Source organism: Eriocheir sinensis, chromosome 15 (assembly GCF_024679095.1).
Source record: "Eriocheir sinensis breed Jianghai 21 chromosome 15, ASM2467909v1, whole genome shotgun sequence".
Lineage (NCBI taxonomy): Eukaryota > Metazoa > Arthropoda > Malacostraca > Decapoda > Varunidae > Eriocheir > Eriocheir sinensis.
Genome location: NC_066523.1, coordinates 11,578,049 through 11,599,306, shown reverse-complemented (window position 1 = coordinate 11,599,306; position 21,258 = coordinate 11,578,049). Strand labels below are relative to the sequence as shown.

Here is a 21,258-nt window from a genome sequence, read left to right as displayed (position 1 = left end):
TCTTGCATTGGCTCATGCTGCCCTCCCAGAGCTCATCTTTGATCGTAGAATCTAGAGTCCGGGTTGATAGGTGGTCTTCTGGACAGCATGTGGGTAGTTTTATGCCACTCGGCGGATGATATGGGGAAATGATGGTGATGAAGATGATAAAAGAAAACAATGGTGATGATGGTGATGATATGAGAAGAATACACATTTGGACCGTTACACTTGTTAAAAAGTTTAATTAACGTAGGGACTTTGCCTCTGTATGAAGGCACACGTGGGGGCTTTTCGTGACCTATGTGGGGATATTTGGACCCAAAACCAATTTTCGAGCTGGCACCATTGCAGGCACAGGCAGCCGTTGTAAAGGCTCACCCTCCCGCAACACCCGCCTCCGCCGATTTGCTTCGTAAATAAAACGAGACTGACTACCCCGGTGAACAGCCGCCCCCAGAGAGACCTTCAAGGCCCAGCCGAGAAGAAATGACCTGCTACTCACAAGTGATAGAAGACCTCTCATGGAAATATTTACGCATGTATCCTGTGAGGGACATTGCATGGGAGGTAAGGTTAAAGTTGTGAGTTAGCAACTTATGACAGAGCCATGATCGTTCACCTTACTTTGGTTACTTATTTACTTAGCGATTGTTTACCGCAATAATTGTTTACCTTAGTGATTGTGTAAAGGCTAGGGAGTTAGCTACTCTATTATTATATGCGTGTTATGCACCTGTACAGGTGCCCTGAGCATCATAAATCCAGATCCAGACAGGAATGTATCTCTGTGCTTCTCTTAGTTGTCGATTTTTTAAGTTGTTGGCACAGACTACAGATTTGTTGCCTTTCAGTATCAGTAGGTGGCAATACCTTAGGGGGCAGAAGGCGGTAATACCCTAGGGGGCAGTGGGCGGCAAAACATTAGGGGGCCCAGCATCAACTGGTGCACTGGACTTGAGTACAACAATCCCTACAATATTTGTTATTACTTGGTTTATGCATGTATCCTGTGAGGGATATTGCATGGGAGGTAAGGTTAATGTTGTAAGTTAGCAACTTATGACAGAGCCATGATCGTTCACCTTACTTTGATTACTTATTTACTACTAAGCGATTGTTTACCACAATAATTGTTTACCTTAGTGATTGTTTAAAGGCTAGGGAGTTAGCTACTCTATTATTATATGCATGTTATACACCTGTACAGGTGCCCTGTGCATCATAAATCCAGATCCAGACAGGAGTGTACCTCTGTGCTTCTCATAGTTGTTGATTTTTTAAGTTGTTGGCACAGACTACAGATTGGTTGCTTTTCAGTATCAGTAGGCGGCAATACCTTAGGGGGCAGAAGGCGGTAATACCCTAGGGGGCAGTGGGTGGCAAAACAACCAAATACTATAACACTCCACGTATGTACGTACCTACACGGAGCATCGCTATTGGTTGAATGCAACTTAGATGTGTCCTCAGCAAAAAAGATTATTGGCTACTTGAGAATAACACAAACCAACTAACAAACACTAGAGAATGATTAATAACTTGCACATGACGTCATCAGATAGTTGGTAGTTATTTACCGCGGAGCTTTGTGAATCGCAATTTTGTTGTTGAGGCCCAAAACAGGCTTTGTTAATCTGGCCCCTGAATTCGAATGGAAAATTTTCGAACACAAGTAACCTGCGTTCAAGCCTGCTTCACGCGTTCGTACGTGCTACCAGTAAGTGAATACATAGTCGTATATGACAGTTGCAAGGTTCTTATGACAGAAATTACTTAGCGTTTAGATGCTTCATTAGTACCTTAATACTGTAACGGGGGGCTTCGCCCCCCTTGATCCCCCCTTTGGTATGGAAACTGAGTGAAATTGCATGGTTTCTGTACATGGTAAAAAATCACAGAATGTCTGGAATTTCCCTACATCTAGGTAAATGTAAGGAATTTCCCTACATTTAGGGTATTTTTCAACCCCCCATAACTCAAAAACTATGTATTTGCGACGCATTTTATGTTTACCACCGCATTCCCCACAGTCTCACAAGCCCCCTTGCCAATTTTGGTTGCGAGGGGTGAGTATGGGCAAACACTAGAATAATACCCTCTCCCAAACTCACTCTGTGAGTAGGGTACCTCTTTGACAGACTGGTTTTGGAGTGACTTTCCTATCTGACTGGTCACTGGTTCAGTTCCCAGTGCTGATAAAACCCTCTCTGGGTCTGGACTATTTTCTCATGTTTTGTGACATGCAGAGGTCATGTGAAGGTATAGTGAAGTGAAATTTGGGCAATACACCAGCATGACCAATGTGTGGGAGACAGTCGGAGCAGTGGCTGTGGTCTGGCTGTCTGGGGTGTATTGGTTAGGTTTGCTGAGGTTAGGTTATTGTAAGTTAGCTTCTAATGAAGGGTGTGGAGTCAGATATAAAAAAAAAATTGACTTGACTCCAGGAAATTTTAAGGTTGCAACTCTGACTTTGACTCTGACTCCACCCCTCTCCTCCTTCATCTCTTCTGCAGTACAGTGGTAAGTAATCAAACCCAGCTGCACCACATACCACACCATACCCAGCCACACAACATAACACATATCATAAAGGAGTTGGGGTTGGAGATATTTTATTGACTCCGACTCTGACTGGCCAAAAGTAGGCAACTCCGGTGACTCTGACTCCAACCCCCGACTCCACACGCCTGTTTCTAACCATGTGCACCTTCATATTATCGTTAAAGGACATGTATTTTTACCCTTTAACCATGATATGAAGGCATTTACTGGTGCTCCTACATTGGAAAACAGAACTCGAGTGAACCCACCACTGGCCATTAAGTGAGATTATTTCTACTTCTCTAGCATATGAAAAATTGATATAATTGTAAGAATAAGTCTTTTTCCCAAAATCCACCTGGAATTTGAACCTGGGCCTCTGAGATGGATGGGGTAGTGACACTAGCATCAAGTCAAAGGGTACTCCCATAGCTTAATTAAGGCCTTTGAAGCAGTTGTCTTTACAACAGTATCTCAGTGAGAGAGCTTTCTCTTGTTACCCTAACAAAGCTACGTGGTCTTATTTACCTAGCTTGGGGAGATTTAATAATCAATATTCATCCCGTATGTGGAGGCTAAGGATTTAGGCTGCTAGACTCTGTTGGGGGCTCTACCCCTTTGACCCTTCAGCATATCATAGTCTATTGGACAGTCTTTATGAGATAAAAATTGCCTGCCTTGCTGACAATTTGGGGTTAAAGGGGCTAATGTTGGGTTCATTAATAATTAGAGGAGATCATTATTGATTAAAACCCATTCCTTCACAATTTTTATTAATAATATTTTTTTCAAGTAGAATTCTGTGATCTGATGTACACAATTTTTTTTACTCCTTAAAATTTGCTGGATTCATATTACTTTTATAACAGGGGTAGATGATTATGTCCTTCTACTAGCCTGCTCTTGGTTTCATAGGTTGTTATATAATTTTTTGGAAATTACTTTTTGGCAAAGCATTGGATAAGGATTATGATTTGGCAGAGTATGTTTCAGACCTTGCCCTTTTTTCTTCATTGTGATTTATCAACAAGATTGGAAATTTAAGGCATTTATAAGAGACATGGAGTGATAAAACCTGACAGATGAATTGCTTCCTGTTGTGAGACTAGCAAATGTTGCTGTGGAGAAGGCATTGTGCACATGCATTGGTAGTCCAACATATTATACTGCAACCGAGCTCTCCAGCTGTAAACACAGCAGCAGAGGTGTTGGGTCTCTCAGTGGGCAGGCTGATTCCGTGGCTGGAGAGCTAAATCTAGGCTCTCTTTGCTGATTAAAAGATAAAACAGTTGTGGCAGGGTGCTGGGTTTGGTTCTGCCACAAGTGAATGAGAGTTGTTTGTCTGTCTGACATATTTCTGCCCACTGGCGTATGTGCACAACACCGTCTCCACAATAATGTTTGCTAACTATGTGACAGAGCTTTTAATCTGCCAGATTTTATCATTGTGACTCTTATAAATGCCTTAAGTAGCCATATCCTATCAATAAATCATACTGATGATAATACGGCAAGGTTTGAAACATTCTTTGGCAGATTATTATCCTTATCCGATGCTTTGTTAAAAGTTATTCCTGGAAAATGATATAAGCCTCTGAAACCCATAGTAGCCTAGTTCCTCCACTTAGTTTTGCCCAGGTCTGTAGTGAAACTTGTATTGATAGGCTTAACTCAACACTATTCCTGCCTTCAAATCAAATGTGTTCCCAGTTTTAAGTGTGCTGAGTTAATAAAAACACTGGTGATTTTACATAATAGATAAACATAACCTGCATAATGCATGTATGGAAGTACATATTTATAAACATACAGGAGCCTTGTTATTCACAGAACACACTTCTATAAAAAATAAGGAATGTATTAACTTGTGGTAAAGTTTCAGCATTCTTCTTCTTTTGTGTTTGTGTGATATGGGAAGGCCCTTACTTTACCCCCACCCCCTGTCCCACCCTGCCATAGGAGCAGCAAGGTTCACCTTGGTATTATTTTAATGTGTAGTAAAAAAAAAAAAATAAATAAATAAATAAATAAATACAAATTTCATGAACTTTTTATTTTATTGATGAAAACATGAAAACATTCAGAAACGTATTGATAATAGTGATCAGCAACAAATTCATTTCAGAGTTTCAAGAACATTCTTACTCCAATGGAGTGTGATTTGTCAAAATATTTTCAACAACAAGTCTTTGACTGCTCGGTCAATCATCCAGTGGCTGAGAGGTTCCCCCCAACCAAGGCATACACACAGCTGTTTCTCAAGACATTAATTGATCAGGTGGGTGTCTACTGAAATGTTAAGATTAATTTATAGTCAATATTTTTTACTTTCCTAAGACTAAGAAGCTTTAAGAGGGGTGTTTCATGTCACCATGGTTGTTCAATATTTATATGGATGGTGTTATGAGAGAAATGAAGGGCAAAGTTGGGGAAGTTGGAGTAAAAATGTACGCTGAGGGAAGGAAGTGGGTGCTGAATTAAATCTTATTTGCTGATGACACAGTGCTCATTGCAGAAAATGAAAGTGACTTACAAAATTTGGTCATTGTTTTTGATAGTGTATGTAAAAGGAGAAAGATGAAAGTAAATGTTAACAAAAGTAAAGTGATGGTTTGTGAGCGGAGTACGTAGAAGTGAGGTCGTGGATTTTGTATGCCCATATAGAGTGGAAATTGAATGTGAAAAGAATGCAGAATAATTTTGAATGGTTAAGAAATGGAGGAGTTTAATAAGTTTAAGTACCTTGGATCAGTTATGTGTAACCATGCTGGTACGGAGGGAGAGACAAGAGAAAGGGCGTTGCAAGGAAGAAGGGTGATAGGGTCTTTGGGACATATCATGAATGGCAGAAGTGTGATATGGAGGTAGAGAGGGATTTGAGAAATAAAATAATAGTACCAACCCTCACATATGCAAGCAAAACATGGGCCTGGAATGAAAGTCAGGGATCTAGAGTGCAGGCAGTGGAAGTGAGTTATTTGAGGAGTGCATGTGGTGTGAGTAGAATGGATGGAATGAATAATGAAAGTGTGTATGAGTGTTTTGGAATGTGTCGCAGGGGTGAAGGGAAGAAGTGTGGAGTGGTAGAAGAAGTGAAGCGACAAACTTTAAAGTGGTTTGGTCACATGGAGGGAATGGAGGAGAGTAAGATGACCAGAAGGCGGTGTGATCTCTACTGATGACGGGAGAAAGGATGACACGGGCCCGTGACCAGAGCGTGACTGGAGCGTAACCGTCCCTACTGTGTGAATCAGAACTGTGAGTGGAGCGAGAGCGGACCGTGATTCGAGGGTGACCGTACCTATAGTGTGAATCGGGGCTTAACCATCACTGCCAAGGTACCTGGCACACTGGTGACCGACGCGCCACAGTGGAATTGTGTTTTGTGTTTAGTGTTCATGCTGCTCATTGTCTCCACAGACTTACATACTAGACTGCTCACCAAGGCCCTCCAAGTGAAGCCGGCCCGGGGGCGAGGGTGTGCCCAGTTCATCCAAAACCGATGACTTCACACACCTCTCTCCCACCCTGTTTCCTGACCCCAACATTCATTTTAAGAAAAACTGAGACCACCATCATCTTCCAGAGAAAATTCTACATCACACTAGCATAAAATTGTAACAATAATGTAAAAATACACATACGAAAATCAGAGTTAAATGAAGTAGGGAGTACACATTTTCTTGCACTTATTTCCCTTCAACTCCTTAGTGCTCAGCTGGTTTTTGTCGCATTGCTTTTATAAGCCCAGATCCTAAATCTGCATGCTTTTCTGCTTCTGATGGTGTAGGGTACGTCCCGAGGTAAAAATGTACATAGGGTCAAAATCAGGTGAAAGGAGATAAAAAAAGGAGATAAGATATAAAAAACTAATAGGACTGTAACTGTGTCTAACCATCATTTTATTAGATGTGCTTTTCTTGGAAATAAACAAAAATCTTCTCATAATTCAATTTTTCATGATTTTAACCTTACTCAGATAGTTTTCATTTTTACAGATTGAAAGTTGCAATCAGGAAGTGTATGAAGATTTGTACTGCACCTACACAGGAATGCTGTCTAAGGAAACCCAACAAGATTGTGACTTTTGCTATAAGACTTACAAGCAAAAGTCAGGAATCATAACATTGAAGGAGACTTGCAATATTGTTTGTGATGGGACAACAGGCATGAGAACTTGGGAGGTTGGTGATCAATTAGTTTTTCAAAAATTTTAAATTTGATTGGCCAGACCTATTTGCTACAGCATTACTGGTCTATAGAATCACCACTAGTAATGTACCAGTGGTATATAATATTGGGCCTGCATGGAAACGTCGTAGGGTGGGTGAGGCATATGCCCCCATTGATTGACTTATTAAATGATCTTAAAATGAGTTTGTAGGTGTTTCAGACACTGGTGTTCTTACTAACTGATAGCAAATATAATTGATAGGGTCTCAGTTTAATATCAAAAGAGGCTATATGAAATGTTTTAATTAACAAGTTTGGAGCTGGGTGTGATATCTCTGACAAATATATATTGTACGTGTTGAAAAATGTGGAGTAATGTAAAGTAATAAAAATGTGAGGCAGTAGCTAAGTATTCAGCGCACAGACATGGTGATTCCAAAGACCTGGGTTTAAGTCCCATCATCAATGCAGACAATTTTCAACCATTGGCAAGTTGCAGAAGACTACCCATATGCTGTCCAGGTCTTCAATTAACCCCAGTTTCAGCAACTTTAGTCAAGCGGAGCACTGGGGGGCAGTATCGGCCAAGCAAGAGTCAAATATCATGGCAGCTACTTTAGATAAAAGAGGGCTGGAGCTGTCCACCAAGGCTCTGCAGGAGAACTTACAGGCACTATGGGCAGCACATAAAAAAAAAAAAAAAAAAAAAAAAAATATATATATATATATATATATATATATATATATATATATATATATATATATATATATATATATATCAGAATATGAGTAGTTAAATCACTTCTGACTTGGCTCGCTGGCCCTCACATGAACAACAGACAACCAGGCTTGTTAGAAATTCAATACAAATTCACTTCAGTTCAATGTTACCAATTATGTATTTATGAAAAGGTTACCAAGCTAAAATCAAATCAAATTAGAAATTACCAGGCATAAGAAATGGATTGTGCCTTTGGCCGCTGGCACACAAGTAATGTGTGGTTTCCACGCTGTGACGACACACACCAGTGGGGATGTGGCTTCCCAGAAGTTTCCATTGTTCTGAAGTGAACCCTTTCACACGAGTGACTGTGGCTGGCGACTGTAGCGAGGAGACACGGATCCCCGCCACAAGTGGTGTTGCTTTGTCGCTTGGCCCTGCACACACGGGCCACTTGTGGTTGCTCGGTGGTGGGCAAAGCAGCGACCTGGGTCGCCAATTGTTCACTAGACTGGATAAACTGAAGAGGCGTGTAGTTGTGTTTCTCAGCTGCGGCTAACCCTACACACGAATGACGCTGTCAAGCTACAAATCGCGTGTAACAGCGTCATAAAAGCTACTCAGGTCGTCACGGCGTGGTGACTACAATTTGCTCGTGTGCTAACGGCCTTTGTGTTTGAACTATTTTGTGCAACTACAGCAAATACAGCCATCAAATACAAATCTGATACAACTACACAACTTTAATATCTGTCCATGTAAAAATGTAAAAACATAATTTTTCTGTATTTGAAAATGCAAATACAATTACAAACATGTATGTAACCCTATCCTAGGGACACACACTAATCTTTGACAGTTAGGCTTGAGACTCATATGTAAAGCTTTCACATTGTATACACTCTGCTTAATGGTGTCACTAGAGTTTATTGTCCCAGCGAGCTTAGTAACAACTATGTACCCATCCTCAGCTCAGTGAACAAAGGTTACTGGCTAAAATTTGAACCAGATATGTCTTCATTGTGGGTTGTGTGCACTAACATTTTATTTTCCTTATATAACTGCTTCCCTCTTTTTTGCAAATCTCAGAGCTAAGCCTTGCTTTTGAGTCATGCTTTTCAACTGTTAACATGTGCTTCTTTTCAGTCACATTTTGCTACAGCTACTCAGTTTGTGTCAATTACCATTCCTTTATTTTATAATTACTCACTTGTTTTGTGTGTCTCATGATTATACACCTTCAGGCACATTACTTGCCCTTCTTTACAGTCGTGTAAATCACACATTTATGTTTGTATGTTTTCATGTTTTCTTTTCATGTTTCAGGCCAGCCATTTTCTAGCTGAATGGTGTTCTGAGAATGCAAGTTATTTCCAAGGAAAGAGTGTCCTGGAGTTGGGGTCTGGTTTGGGACTGACAGGTTTAGCAGTTGTTCAGAATTGCAAACCATCATCATACACCTTCACTGATGTCCATGATTCTGTTTTGAAGACATTACTCAAAAATGTGAACATCAACTTATCCAATGAGTCTCCTCTGTCTTATAATGCAGATGATGGAAAATATGCAAATGATTTGGTAAGTAAACTCTTATGCATTAGTTATGTTAAGGGTGGGCAGAAAGGTGCAGGTACAGATGGTATAATGGCAAAAAATGCTGAAATATGGTGGTAAATGAATTGTGGAATGGATGTTTATCATGCAGACTGGCTTAGAAACAAGAGGATTGAATGATCTGATTAGTCCTTCTATTTTTGTGTCAAGATAATTACGACACAAAACTAGGAAAAATAATCAGATCAGACAATGACACTGTGGTATTAGGCTACAAGAGGAGCTGAATGGCCTGTTTGAGTGGACCAATAAACGGATGATACATTTCAACATCCACAAACATAGCGTCATAAGTGTAGGAAAAAAATAACCACCTAATAATTAAACGCAGAATAACATACAGTACCCTCCTGAGTTTCACGCTTGCTTTGTTCCGCAGGTATAGCGCTAAACTCGCAGATCGCGAAACTCTGGGTATTGGAAACACTGAAAAAGCACTTATTTGTTCTGGCCCGTGGAGAAGCTGATTTTTTTTTTCCCACTTTACTCTCTTGTTATCTCAAAATACATACCTTGTAAAAAGGAAGAAAATGTTAAGAGAGAACAGGTTGTTTTGAAGCTGCAGCTGAAGGTGGCTGGCTGCCTTACGATTAGCTGACAGTTCTAAATACAGTAATCCCTCGTCTATCGCGGGGGTTGGGTTCCAGAACCCCCTGCGATAGGCGAAAATCTGCGAAGTAGCGACCTTATATTTTTTTTTATTATTTATATGTATTTTTTTTACAACAAAGGAGACAGCTCAAGGGCACAAAAATAGGAAATAGTAATAAAAAGAAAAAGCCTGCTACTCACTGCTCCTAAAAAGAATCCAGAAGGGTCAATTTCAGGAGGAGAGATGTCCTGATACCTTCCTCTTGATAGAGTTCAATCCGTAGGCAGGAGGAAATACAGATGAAGGAAGATTGTTCCAGAGTTTACCAGCATGAGGGATGAAAGAGTGAAGATGCTGGTTAACTCGTGCGTAAGGGATTTGGACAGTAAAGGGATGAGCTTTAGTAGAAAGTCGTGTGCAGTGTGGCCGTGGGAGGGGTGGGAGGCATGCAGTTAACAAGTTCAGAAGAGCAGTCAGCGTGAAAATGACGAGAGAAGATAGAAAGAGTGGCAACATGGCGGCGGAATTTAAGAGGTAGAAGACTATCAATAAGAGGAGGAAAGCTGATGAGACGAAGAGCCTTATACTCCACTCTGTCCAAGAGAGCTGTGTGAGTGGAGGCCCCCCACACATGAGAGGCATACTCCATACGAGGGCGGACAAACCGCCTGTATATGAATAGCAACTGTGTGGGGGAGAAAAACTGGTGGAGACGATACAGAACGCCCAACCTCGAGGAAGCTGATTTAGTAAGAGAGGAGATGTGAAGTTTCCAGTTGAGATTTTGAGTTAAGGATAGACTGAGGATATTTAGTGTTGAAGAAGGTGACAGCTGGGTGTTGTTGAAGAATAGGGGATAGGTGTTTCGAAGATTGTGTCGAGTTGATAGGTGGAGAAATTGGATTTTTGAGGCATTGAAGGACACAAGGTTCCTTCTACCCCAATTGGAAATGATAATAAGGTCTGAGGTTAAGCGTTCTGTAGCCTCCAGCCTGGAGTCATGTAATTCCTGTTGAGAGGGCCTTCTGTTGAAAGAAGTTGAATAATGCAGAGTGGAGTCATCAGCGTATGAGTGGGTATGACAGTTTGTTATGGAAAGATCATTGATGAATAACAGGAAGAGAGTAGGTGATAGAACAGAGCCCTGTGGAACACCACTGTTGATAGGTTTAGGGGAAGAACAGTGACCGTCTACCACAATAGAGATAGAATGGCTGGAAAGGAAACTGGAGATAAAGGAACAGAGAGAAGGATAGAATCTGAAAGAGGACAGTTTAGAAAGCAAAGACTTGTGCCAGACTCTATCAAAGGCTTTCGATATGTCTAGTGCAACTGAGAAAGTTTCACTGAAACAGCTAAGAGAGGATGACCAATAATCAGTTAAGAGAGCAAGAAGATCGTCAGTAGAACGCCCCTTGCGGAACCCATACTGCCAATCAGATAGGTTACAAGTGGAAAGGTGCTTTTGAATCTTCCAGTTAAGGATTTATTCAAAAGCTTTAGATAGACAGGAAAGTAAAGTTACAGGGAGGTAGTTTGAGGGATTGGAACGGTCACCCTTCTTAGGCATAAGCTGTATGAAGGTGTACTTCCAGCAGGAAGGAAAGATAGATGTTGATAGGCAGAGGCGAAAGAGTTTGACCAAGCAGGGTATCAGCACGGAGGCACAGTTTTCAAGGACAATAGGAGGTACTCCATCACGTCCATAAGCCTTCTGAGAGTTGAGGCCAGAGAGGGCATAGAAAACATCATTCTTAAGAATCTTAATAACAGGCATGAAGGAGTCAGAGGGGGGATAAGTAGGAGGAACATGCCCAGAATCGTCCAGAGTTGAGTTGTTACAGAAAGTTTGAGTGAAGAGTTCAGCCTTAGAGATAGATGAGACGGCATTGGTGCCATCTGGGTTAAGAAGAGGTGGGAAAGAGGAAGATGTGAAATTGGAGGAGATATTTTTGGCTAAGTGCCAGAAGTCTCTGGAAGAATTAGAGAAAGCAAGGTGTTGACATTTGCTATGGATAAAGGAGTTTTTGGTAAGTCGAAGAATAGATTTGGCACGATTCCGGGCGGAAATGTAAAGATCATAGTTAGCGGGAGTTCGAAGGCTCTGGTATCTTTTGTGAGCTGCCTCTCTATCTTTGACAGCACGAGAACAAGTGTGATTAAACCAAGGCTTTTTAGCATGGGGAACAGAGAAAGTATGTGGAATGTATGCCTCCATTCCAGAGACAATCACCTCTGTGATGCACTGGGCACACACAGAGGGGTCTCTCTCCTGGAAGCAGTAATCATTCCACGGGAAATCGGAAAAGTACATCCTCAGGTCGTCCCACCGAGCTGAAGCAAAATGCCAGAAGCATCACCTCTTCGGTGGGTCCAGAGGATGTACAGGGGCGATAGGGCAGGATACAGAAATAAGGTTGTGATCGGAGGAGCCCAACGTAGAGAACAGTTTGACAGAGTAAGCAGAAGGGTTAGAGGTAAGGAAGAGGTCTAGTATGTTGGGCCAGTCTCCAAGACGGGGGAGGATACATGTAGGGTGCTGAACTGACTGTTCTAGATGAAAGGATGAAAGCCAAAGCTGGTGGTGAACATTGAAATCTCCCAAGATATATATCTTAAGGCTTTATAAACCTACCCCACACTCTTACAAACCTTTCCCTTACTCCTATTGACCTTTTCCACTCTCTTATAAACACTTTCTATGACGTTTCGTCGTCACACTGCGGTCCCAATAAATGATTTTATAATTCTTGTTTCGACTTTCGACATTTGCATTGTAAATACGAACTTCGCGCTGGAATTAGTTTGTTGAGCGGGCCGGAAGAATACTCAGAGAAAGGACAATATGAGCATAGCTCACTTCCTTTATATCACAACTAGGTAAATACAGGGAAGGGGAAAGGGAAGAGAGGGTCAGAGTGTGTCATGAAAAAATACTGATAGAGGTTGTAAGAAGGGAGAACAAGGAAAAGGAGTGGAGGAAAAAGGGAGAGATAGAGAGGATGAAAACAAGAAGAAAGGAGAAGGGTGTGGGGAGGGAGGGACAGTGGGGAGAGTCAGGTGAGGTCATGAGGGAGAGTCAGGTCAGGGCTTCAGTTGGGACATGACCTGACTCACTTCCGCCCCTCCCTCCCTACACCCTTCCCATTTCCCCTTGTGTGTGTGTGTGTGTGTGTGTGTGTGTGTGTGTGTTCATATAATCTAATGGGGAAGGAGAAAGGGAGGAAGAGAGTGATAGAGTGAGAGATAAGGCTAAAGATAAGAGGGTGTGAGAAAGGGGGAAACAAGGGAAATGAGTGGAGGAAATGGAATGGGAAAAGAAGAGTGAGGTAGGGAGGGAGGGTCAGGTAAAGGTGAGGTAAAAGGGAGAGAGAAAAGGTGTGAGTGGGAGGGAAAGAGATTAAAAGAGAAAAACTGGGAGGGAGGGGAAAGGAAAAGAAGAAAGAAATGAGAAGGAAGGAGAAAAATACGATGACGGAGAGGGAGAAGAAAGAAAGGAAGTGGGGGAGGAGTGAGCCAGGGAAAAGAGTAATGGCGCAAAAGGCCGCGACGGAAAAATAAAAAATAGGTAGGTGACGTAGGTGCTTATTTAGGTGTGTTCCGACTTAGTTGATTTATACCGTTTTAATTTTTTAGGTTAGAAAATGATTATTTTACCGCAAAATTATTTGAAATAATAAATATAAAAATACCTATAAACCGCAAAATCCCACGATATAGTGAAAAATCTGTTATATGATACAATTAAAAAATCCGCGATACAGCGAGACTGTGATAAGTGAACTGCGATATGGCGAGGGATTACTGTACATGCTTGTGATTGGCCGAGTCTGATGATGTTATCGACGGCGCTTATTCAGTCAGCGGCCTCTTACTATGACGAAACGATAGCTTTGTGAATCTGAAGTCAACGTTGATAGTTAAATCATTAATTTGTACCTTTTGCCGCGGGACATTAGCACGCATAACTGTGAATCTTGCCCCAGCATGTGTGAACACAGTCACTCAACTGCTAGTTTCTCGAGAATTTTGTACAGAGATCCAAAATCGTCTGTATTTCATGGGAAGCTCATCAAAATTTTTGTCAGAAACTCAGTCACCAGCATGTCGGTTATTTTCTCGTGAGGTTGGTAAGTTGTGGTCACAAGAAGAAGAAGAGTGTATGAGCTGATCGGTTTAGTAGCTACCCGCGTGTTTATTCCAGTACCACAATGAGTTCCACGAATTTAGAGAAGCTTGGAGTAACCAGGTTGAGCAGGTCTTGGACTTGAGTCTTGTCCAAGCATAGCCACTGCATTATCATGTCTGGGTCCTCAATGCTAAGTTCTCATGGCATTTAATTAACGGTAGCAAGCTGTTACACACACTCCTTTTGTCTCCGAGCTGACCACTCATGAACCAACAAATGCTTTCTTTTCATTTTTTTTTCTTTTTCTTCAGCAAACACCACAAAGCAAACTCTGCAATGTCTGGATCCATTGTTTGTTTTGCTTTTCAACTGATATTTTCCAGAATACAACAGTCCTCTGTGTGACCAAACGAGGATAAATTCGAGGTAGAAAAATTGTTGGGAGATAATTTCGGTGGGAAATTCCCAAGAACCTTGCTTGTGTGATCGCGCCTTTAAGCTGCTGGTGTCACACTGGGCCTTTTTCCTTCAACCGCGTTGGCGATAAGGGAGACCGGCAACTCCAACTTTTCCGGGTGTGCGTCACACATGGCCAAGGTCAGTATTCACAACATAAACATAGCAGTCGCCCTGTATCAATTAAATAGTGAACAAAGCAGCTCTGCCAGTCTACTTAACGAGTTCCTTGGTTGTCCATTTTCCACTGCTCCTCACGCCTCAGCCACTGCTGTCGTCTGTTTGTTTACATACATCCGTGTGGTTGCTCGTACCCCCAACCATTTTCCATCCTTATGGGCAACCAACAGTTCGCTCCCGGTTGGCCGCACGGGCAACCTCAGTTGCCAGTAGCCCCAACGGTTGGAGGAAAACTGCCAGTGTGACACCGCCTTAAGGAATCGTGCGTGACGCCGACGGTAGGTAGACTTAATCCATACATGTTAAAGCAATGCGAAACTCAGGGCGATAATGTGGGAAAGTCGGGATGGTAAGAATTTAGGACTGAGCGTGAAACTCGAGGATCGCGAAACTCGGATAACGCGAAACTCGGGAGGGTAACATAGTTCTCGATCCCCTTTTATTTTTTCCACAGTAAAGGAAGCAGCTCAAGGGCAAAAGGGATTTGAGTCTGCATGTGAGGTCTGATCTTTGACCCAGAAATTACTGTATTACCACTAGAAGCCTCACTAGCATAGTCTAGGATCTTGAGTTAACCACAGCTGCTAATGGAGTCCAGACATTTTATGGCTTTTCTGTGGTTAACATTCTTATCTAACTGCCAGCCATGGCTGAGGGCGACTTGTCGTGGAAGTTGTCCACCTTCGGGAGCAAGTTAGGGCCATGCAGGGGTAGGTTACCTTATTGTGGAGGGAGAAGGGGTCCCACAGTTGCTCACTGCCTTCAGAGGTCCAGCAGTAGCCTTAGAGGATCGCAGTGAGTAGGAGTAGCTCTGAGGTGTCCTGATGCATCTTTGCTTCTAACTCGCTCTTAAAGATGAATGCAACAAGGACTGTAGTAGTGCAGATGCAGGAACCTTGCCTACAGGTAGGAAGACTATTGTTGTTGGTGACAGTCAGATAAGTTCTTGGACTGTGTTTATGTGGTAAGAACAGGAAAAAAAGGATTAGGGTCTGCTTCCCTGGGGCAGTGGTGAAGGAGCTAGGGGACGGGGTAGCTAGGATTATGTCAGGAGAGGAAGCATTAGCAGTCATGTGTTTTAGTGCAGAAGGGAATGGCATAGGTAAGGTCAGAATGACGAGTTACACAAGAGGTTTAGGGAGGCTTTAGGGAATATATGTGACTTTGGAGGAGTGCCCATGGAGTGTAGTGTTCTGCTGTGTAAAAATGCATCCAGCGACTGACTTTCTCAAGCAGTAGCAATAATAATAATGGGGAGGTGGTGGCTGAATGGATAGTGAGACGGCCCCGCGTTCAGGAGGACGCAAGTTCAATCCCCAACTGGTGCCACCAAGCTGGGATTTTTCAGCTGCCGCAGAGTGGCTTAAAACTACCCACATGCTCTGGGAGGGCAGCATGAGCCAACGCAAGATGGCGCTACTATAAACACTGGCCTGCGCCAGAACGGGCTGGGCCGACCATCAGGCCACACCGGGAAGAAGCCTTGGACCGACCATCAGGAATCCAGGATCCACCGGGAAGAAGCCTACCGGCGCAATAGGGAAAAAAAAAAAACAGGGGATGTCTGATCATTGCAAGAACAATAGGTGATCCTTCATGGATAATTGGGACAGTTTCTTTGGCAGAAATTCAATGCTTGCTATAGATAGTGTTCACCTCTCACAGTGGTGTGTTGTGGCTTTCAGAGCTAGCCTTGAGCGTGCCATTGGAACACTCCATATTTTTTTGTGTGTCAAGAAGCGACAACTCGGGGAACAAAGAGGGTCATTAGAGAAATAGATGGTGGTAGCCAGAAATGTATATAGTATTTTCCAGAAAAAGTTGCATGCTAATGGGGCTGATTTTTCTGATAGTCTAAAAGTTTATTACACAAATTACAAGAGTCTTGTAAACAAAATGGATTTGATGATGGGCTTAGGTTGCATGGAAAAATCGTATAACAGTCACTGAGGAGACTTAGGGGGCAAGCATTTGCACAACTTGAACTCCTTCAATAGGGGAGTATCAAGAACTCTCCATCAGAAATTGATCTCTCTTTTCCCACTCATTTCTGTTTTCTTTCATAGGAGCAATGATTAGTGGGCTTTTTTGTTTTGTTTTTGTTTGTTCCCTTGAGCTGCTTCCTTTACTGTGAAAAAAAATTCTTGTGTAGAAAAGCTATAGTTGTCCCTCTATACAATAGGAAAGGAAATAAGGATAAATGCTGCCTTTATAGTTAGTGGTTTAACTTTATTGATTATACCAAGAAATTTGAATGGAAGAGTTGTGACTGAAAGATTGGTTAGAGTAAACTGATTTCTCAATTAGTGAAAAGCAGGGAAGGTATAGAAGATAATGCTACGTTAGTTAGATTTTTACCATTAAAATGGCTGTAGAATAGGATCTTGGGATGGGTAGAAAGTCATAGATCTGGAAAAAGCTCCTGATAAAGTAGGCAGGGGAGCCTTGTGGGATGCACTTAAATATAAACCTATGGTTTAAAGGGTAGTTTATCAAAAGAAGAAAAGCTAAGTCTTAGGCAACCTGATGGGTGGGCTGTGTGCCGACTGCCCAGGCTATGATCTTACCCAGGCCCGGGGATTTGTAGCTAAGCCTGCTGGCCTCTGCATCACTGAGGCCCTAACCCTATAGCTGTTTTTTAACTTTTTTAGTAATTGTTATAAGCATAATCAAAATAATTGCTCTATTTTCCTTATTTCAATTTACTCTATCATGAAATGTTTCATGTCTATCAGAATCTGCTACTGATTATGGACAATTACTATAAATATAGTATATAAAAATCTTGCAGTTGTAGGATATAATTATTCAACAAGGGACTTTGATATGGTTTATTCACCATTCATTAAATTCTTTTAGATCAAGCATATAATTTAGATTATGTTTTTCAAGATACTTGGCATATAGACATACTGTACATACATAATTACTTTTTTTTTCAGAGCGAGAACTTTCAATTAAGTTATCATGACACAAGTGTGCAGATCAAAAAACTTGACTGGGCATGTGATACCTACGACTCAGATGTGGATATTGTTGTTGCTGCAGGTAAGTGTGTGTGTGTGTGTGTGTTTTTTTGTTTTGTTTTGTTTTGTTTTTGCATAGAAACTTTATTTTTTTATTTTCAAAAGTGGGAAGTAATAAAAAATTATCCATACATTTTGAGTATCTTTAATTTCTGATGTAGACCTAGCAAATCAACTTTAGTTTATTGCCTTCATTCAAATTACACTAAGCACACACCATCTGTGTGTGTGGCTTACAGTACCCTCCCGAGTTTCGCGCTATCCAAGTTTCGTGATTCTCGAGTTTCACGCTTAGTCCTAAATTCTCAACATCCCGACTTTTGTGCATTATTCCCCCGAGTTTCGCGCTGCTTTGACATGTATGGGTCACGTCTACCTACCATCAGTGCCTTAACCCCTTCAACACGAGGACGTGTACTATACTGCGTCCTTGCGTGCCCCGTACCATATCCGAGGACGCGCATACTGCGTCCTGGCTCGCTTTTGCCAATATACGAATTATTTTATCTATATTTCTGCTTACATCTCAAAATTATCAATTAATTTATGTTTCTTTATGTGCACCATTTAATTCTGCATGTTTTCATATATAATACATGATGATTATGTTGAGTTTATGGCTGAAAACTTGTTATATTCAATAGCGACATTTGAAATTTGGTGCGCGCGGCGATCCCGGATATGGCGTGGGGTGCTGTTTTGGCCCGGCCGTAGTGAGTTTCTTTATGTGCACCATTTAATTCTGCATGTTTTCATATATAATACATGATGATTATGTTTAGTTTATGGCTGAAAACTTGTTATATTCAATAGCGACACTTGAAATTTGGCGCAAAAGGTGATCCCGGATACGGCGCGGGGCGCTGGTTTGGCCCGGCCATAGTGAGTTTCTTTATGTGCACCACTTAATTCTACATGTTTTCATATATAATGCATAATGATTATTTTGAGAGTATGGCTGAAAACTTGTTATATTCAATAGCGACATTTGAAATTTGGCGCGCGCGGCGATCTTAGATACGGTGTGGGGCGCTGTTTTGGCCTGGCCATGGTGCGTAGTGAAGGGGTTAAAAGGTAGTGTCACACTGGCCGTTTTCCTTCAACCATTGAGGCAACGGGCAACTGCGGTTGCCCGTATGCCCAACCGGGAGCGAGTTATCGGTTGTCCGTACAGATGGAAAACGGTTTTGGGTAAACAATTAGACAATGGCAGTGGCTGAGGAGTGAGGAGCAGTGGAAGATAGCCCACCAAGAGACTCGTAAAGTAGACTGGTAAAGCTGTTTTGTTTACTATTTAATTGACAAGATAAGAGAACACCCTGTGCTTTGGAACAATATCAAAAAACTTTTTTTCTCCAATCTATCAAAATTGTAGAAGGACTCCCGGTGTTGTGTTCCTGGCTGTCCTCCCGCGAACTACGCATGCTCAGAAGCAAATGTAAACAAACAAAGACTTGTTGATAAACAGAGCTGTCTTCACGCATCCACCGACAGCATGGCTATGCTCATTTCTCATGCCAACTCCCCCCACCTCATGAACTTATGATGTCCTCTACCCCCCCTCAAAAATATGCCAAAATTACAAGCCTGCATATGCACATCAAGATAGTTATGTTTTTTTAAAATAGCAAGATGCTATTTCCCGTAAATTTACCCATGAATCACTGTATGAAGGCTATTTATTGGCTCAGGAACACAATACTGGCCTTAACAGCACAGCCCTCTGACGAGGTTTAGGTAAACACTCCTGTCCTCCCGTCCTTGAAGCCATAATCGTGCACATGTTGCATGCCTGTGGTTCCTCCGTGCCAGAAGTTCTCATTGTCACCACTGCGCATGCGCGGCCTATCCACTCATCTAGACTTCGCACACATAAACGCGTAAATCAAGTAACATCAAACACACACACACACACACACGTACACACACACATACCAGACTCATCAGGAACCATGGCAGATATTTCTGATAAACGGAATCGATTTCACCACTTTTTTGAGTGTATTAGAACGTATTTGGTGAGTGGCTCACACAAACCAAACCTAACTCGTGGCAATAAGAGAGCAGTCGTCATTAACACTGCTCTCTTCTTGCCATTGGGTATGTTTGGGTTGTATGAACCACTTACCAAATAAGTTCTTACACACTCTAGGAAATAACGAAGCCATTTCTGCTTTACAGAAATATCTGCCACGGTTCATGATGAGTCTGGTGTGTATTTACCTAGTTGTAGTTTTAAAGGGCCTGGGCTTACGCTCGTGTGGTCCCGTCTCCATATCTGTATTTGTCCAGCTTTTCCTTAAAGTTCTGCACACTCTTTGCTGATATTACATCCTCACTTAGTCTGTTCCAAACCTCTATGTTTCTTTGTGGGAAGTTTTATTTCTTTATGTCTCTCAGGCATCTTCCTTTTCTCAACTTTTTATTGTGCCCTTGTGTGTTACTGATGTGTCTTCCTTCTCTTAGTAGTAACTCCTCATTGTCTACTTCCTCCATTTTAATCAATAGTTTATAAATTTGTATTAGGTCTCCCCTTTCTCTTTGTTCCAGTGTTGGTAGGTCCATTTCCTTTAAAATTTCTTCATATGACAATCCCTCCAGTGTGTATGCGTGCATGTGTGTGTGTGTGTTTGTTGTTACTCGATCCACGTGTTTATGTGGGCAGAGTCTAGGTGGGTGGTTTGGCCGCACACGTGCAGTGGTGACAATGAGAACTTCTGGCCAACTGTGCCGGATTATCGTAATCAGAGCATCGTATTTACTGGTTTCTGACCCATAACTATTGCCAAGAAACACCAATAATTAACCATTTTAACGATAACTCTATATAAAACCAGTGAAAGGGGTGGAGGAGACAGTTTGGGGGTTGGAAATCGGCAAATATAAGAGCCTGAGCACGACCATCTGGCAACGTTGCTTCTGGCATGGAGGAACCACAGACGCGCCACGTCCACAACCGCTTCTTCCTTCCATTTAACTACAGCAACAAGTCCATAACTTGGATAACAGAAGCACAAGCCGTGACAGGCCTTACTTTATTAGATGACGCCATGTCGATACAGGGCGAATGCTTTGTTTACGTTGTGGATGTGGGCAACCGACCTTGGCCGTGTGTGACGCACTCCTGGAAAAGTTGGAGTTGCCGATTGCCCCCACCGCCAAAGCAGTGTAAGGAAAAAGGCCCAGTGTGTCTGAGTGTGACGCCAGCTTACAGACAACCAACAAGTTGCTCCTGGTTGGGTGAACGGGCGTTGCCAGTAGTCCCAACAGTTGGAGGAAAACGGCCAGTGTGACACCGCCTTAAGGCAGTAAGGCCGCTGATTGGATGATGACATCATCGGACTCACAGCAAATCACAGCCGTGTTTTCAGAACTGTCAGCCAGCTTTATGGCAGCCAGCCACCTTCAACTGCGTCTTCAAAATGACCTGTACTCTCCTCCCACTTTCTTTTTCCAAGATAAGTATTTTGAGATAACAAGGGAGTAAAGTGAAAAAAAAAAGTTATCTTCTCCACAGGTTGGAACAAATAAGCACTTTTTCAGTGTTTTCAACACCCCGAGTTTTGCGATCCTCGAGTTTAGTGCTATACCCTCGGAACAAAGCAAGTGCGAAACTCGGGAGGGTACTGTATATATATTTGTGACAGGTGCCAGATTGTTTAAAAGAGGAAAAGAAAAGGAAGTAATAGATATAAGGAACAGTATGAAACTAAATTTAATCTGCTTCAGCAAAATCAGTTACTGTTTCCTATAACTTTGAACCTGTGATGTGTAACAGTAGGATAGGAAGTGATTGTAGAAAAGAGGAGCATGCATTTTTCCTGTTAATTATGAAAATCACTAT

The 21,258-nt window shown here is 42.0% G+C and overlaps 1 protein-coding gene across 3 annotated transcripts in view; it reads left to right on the top strand.

Annotated features, from left to right (window-relative positions):
* The window catches only part of LOC126998902 (protein-lysine N-methyltransferase EEF2KMT-like), a 37,065-nt gene that overhangs the window by 5,831 nt on the left and 9,976 nt on the right, over positions 1-21,258 (top strand). Inside the window, exons 1-5 of one of the 3 annotated variants that reach the window (XM_050861106.1) lie at positions 143-549; positions 4,649-4,801; positions 6,522-6,707; positions 8,744-8,995; positions 17,331-17,436. In XM_050861106.1, coding sequence (XP_050717063.1) covers positions 469-549; positions 4,649-4,801; positions 6,522-6,707; positions 8,744-8,995; positions 17,331-17,436 — 778 coding nt within the window. In that variant the 5' untranslated portion in view covers positions 143-468. Of the gene's footprint in view, positions 1-142; positions 550-886; positions 1,013-4,648; positions 4,802-6,521; positions 6,708-8,743; positions 8,996-17,330; positions 17,437-21,258 lie in introns of those variants that run through there. The other 2 variants (XM_050861108.1, XM_050861109.1) reach the window with 2 other exon arrangements.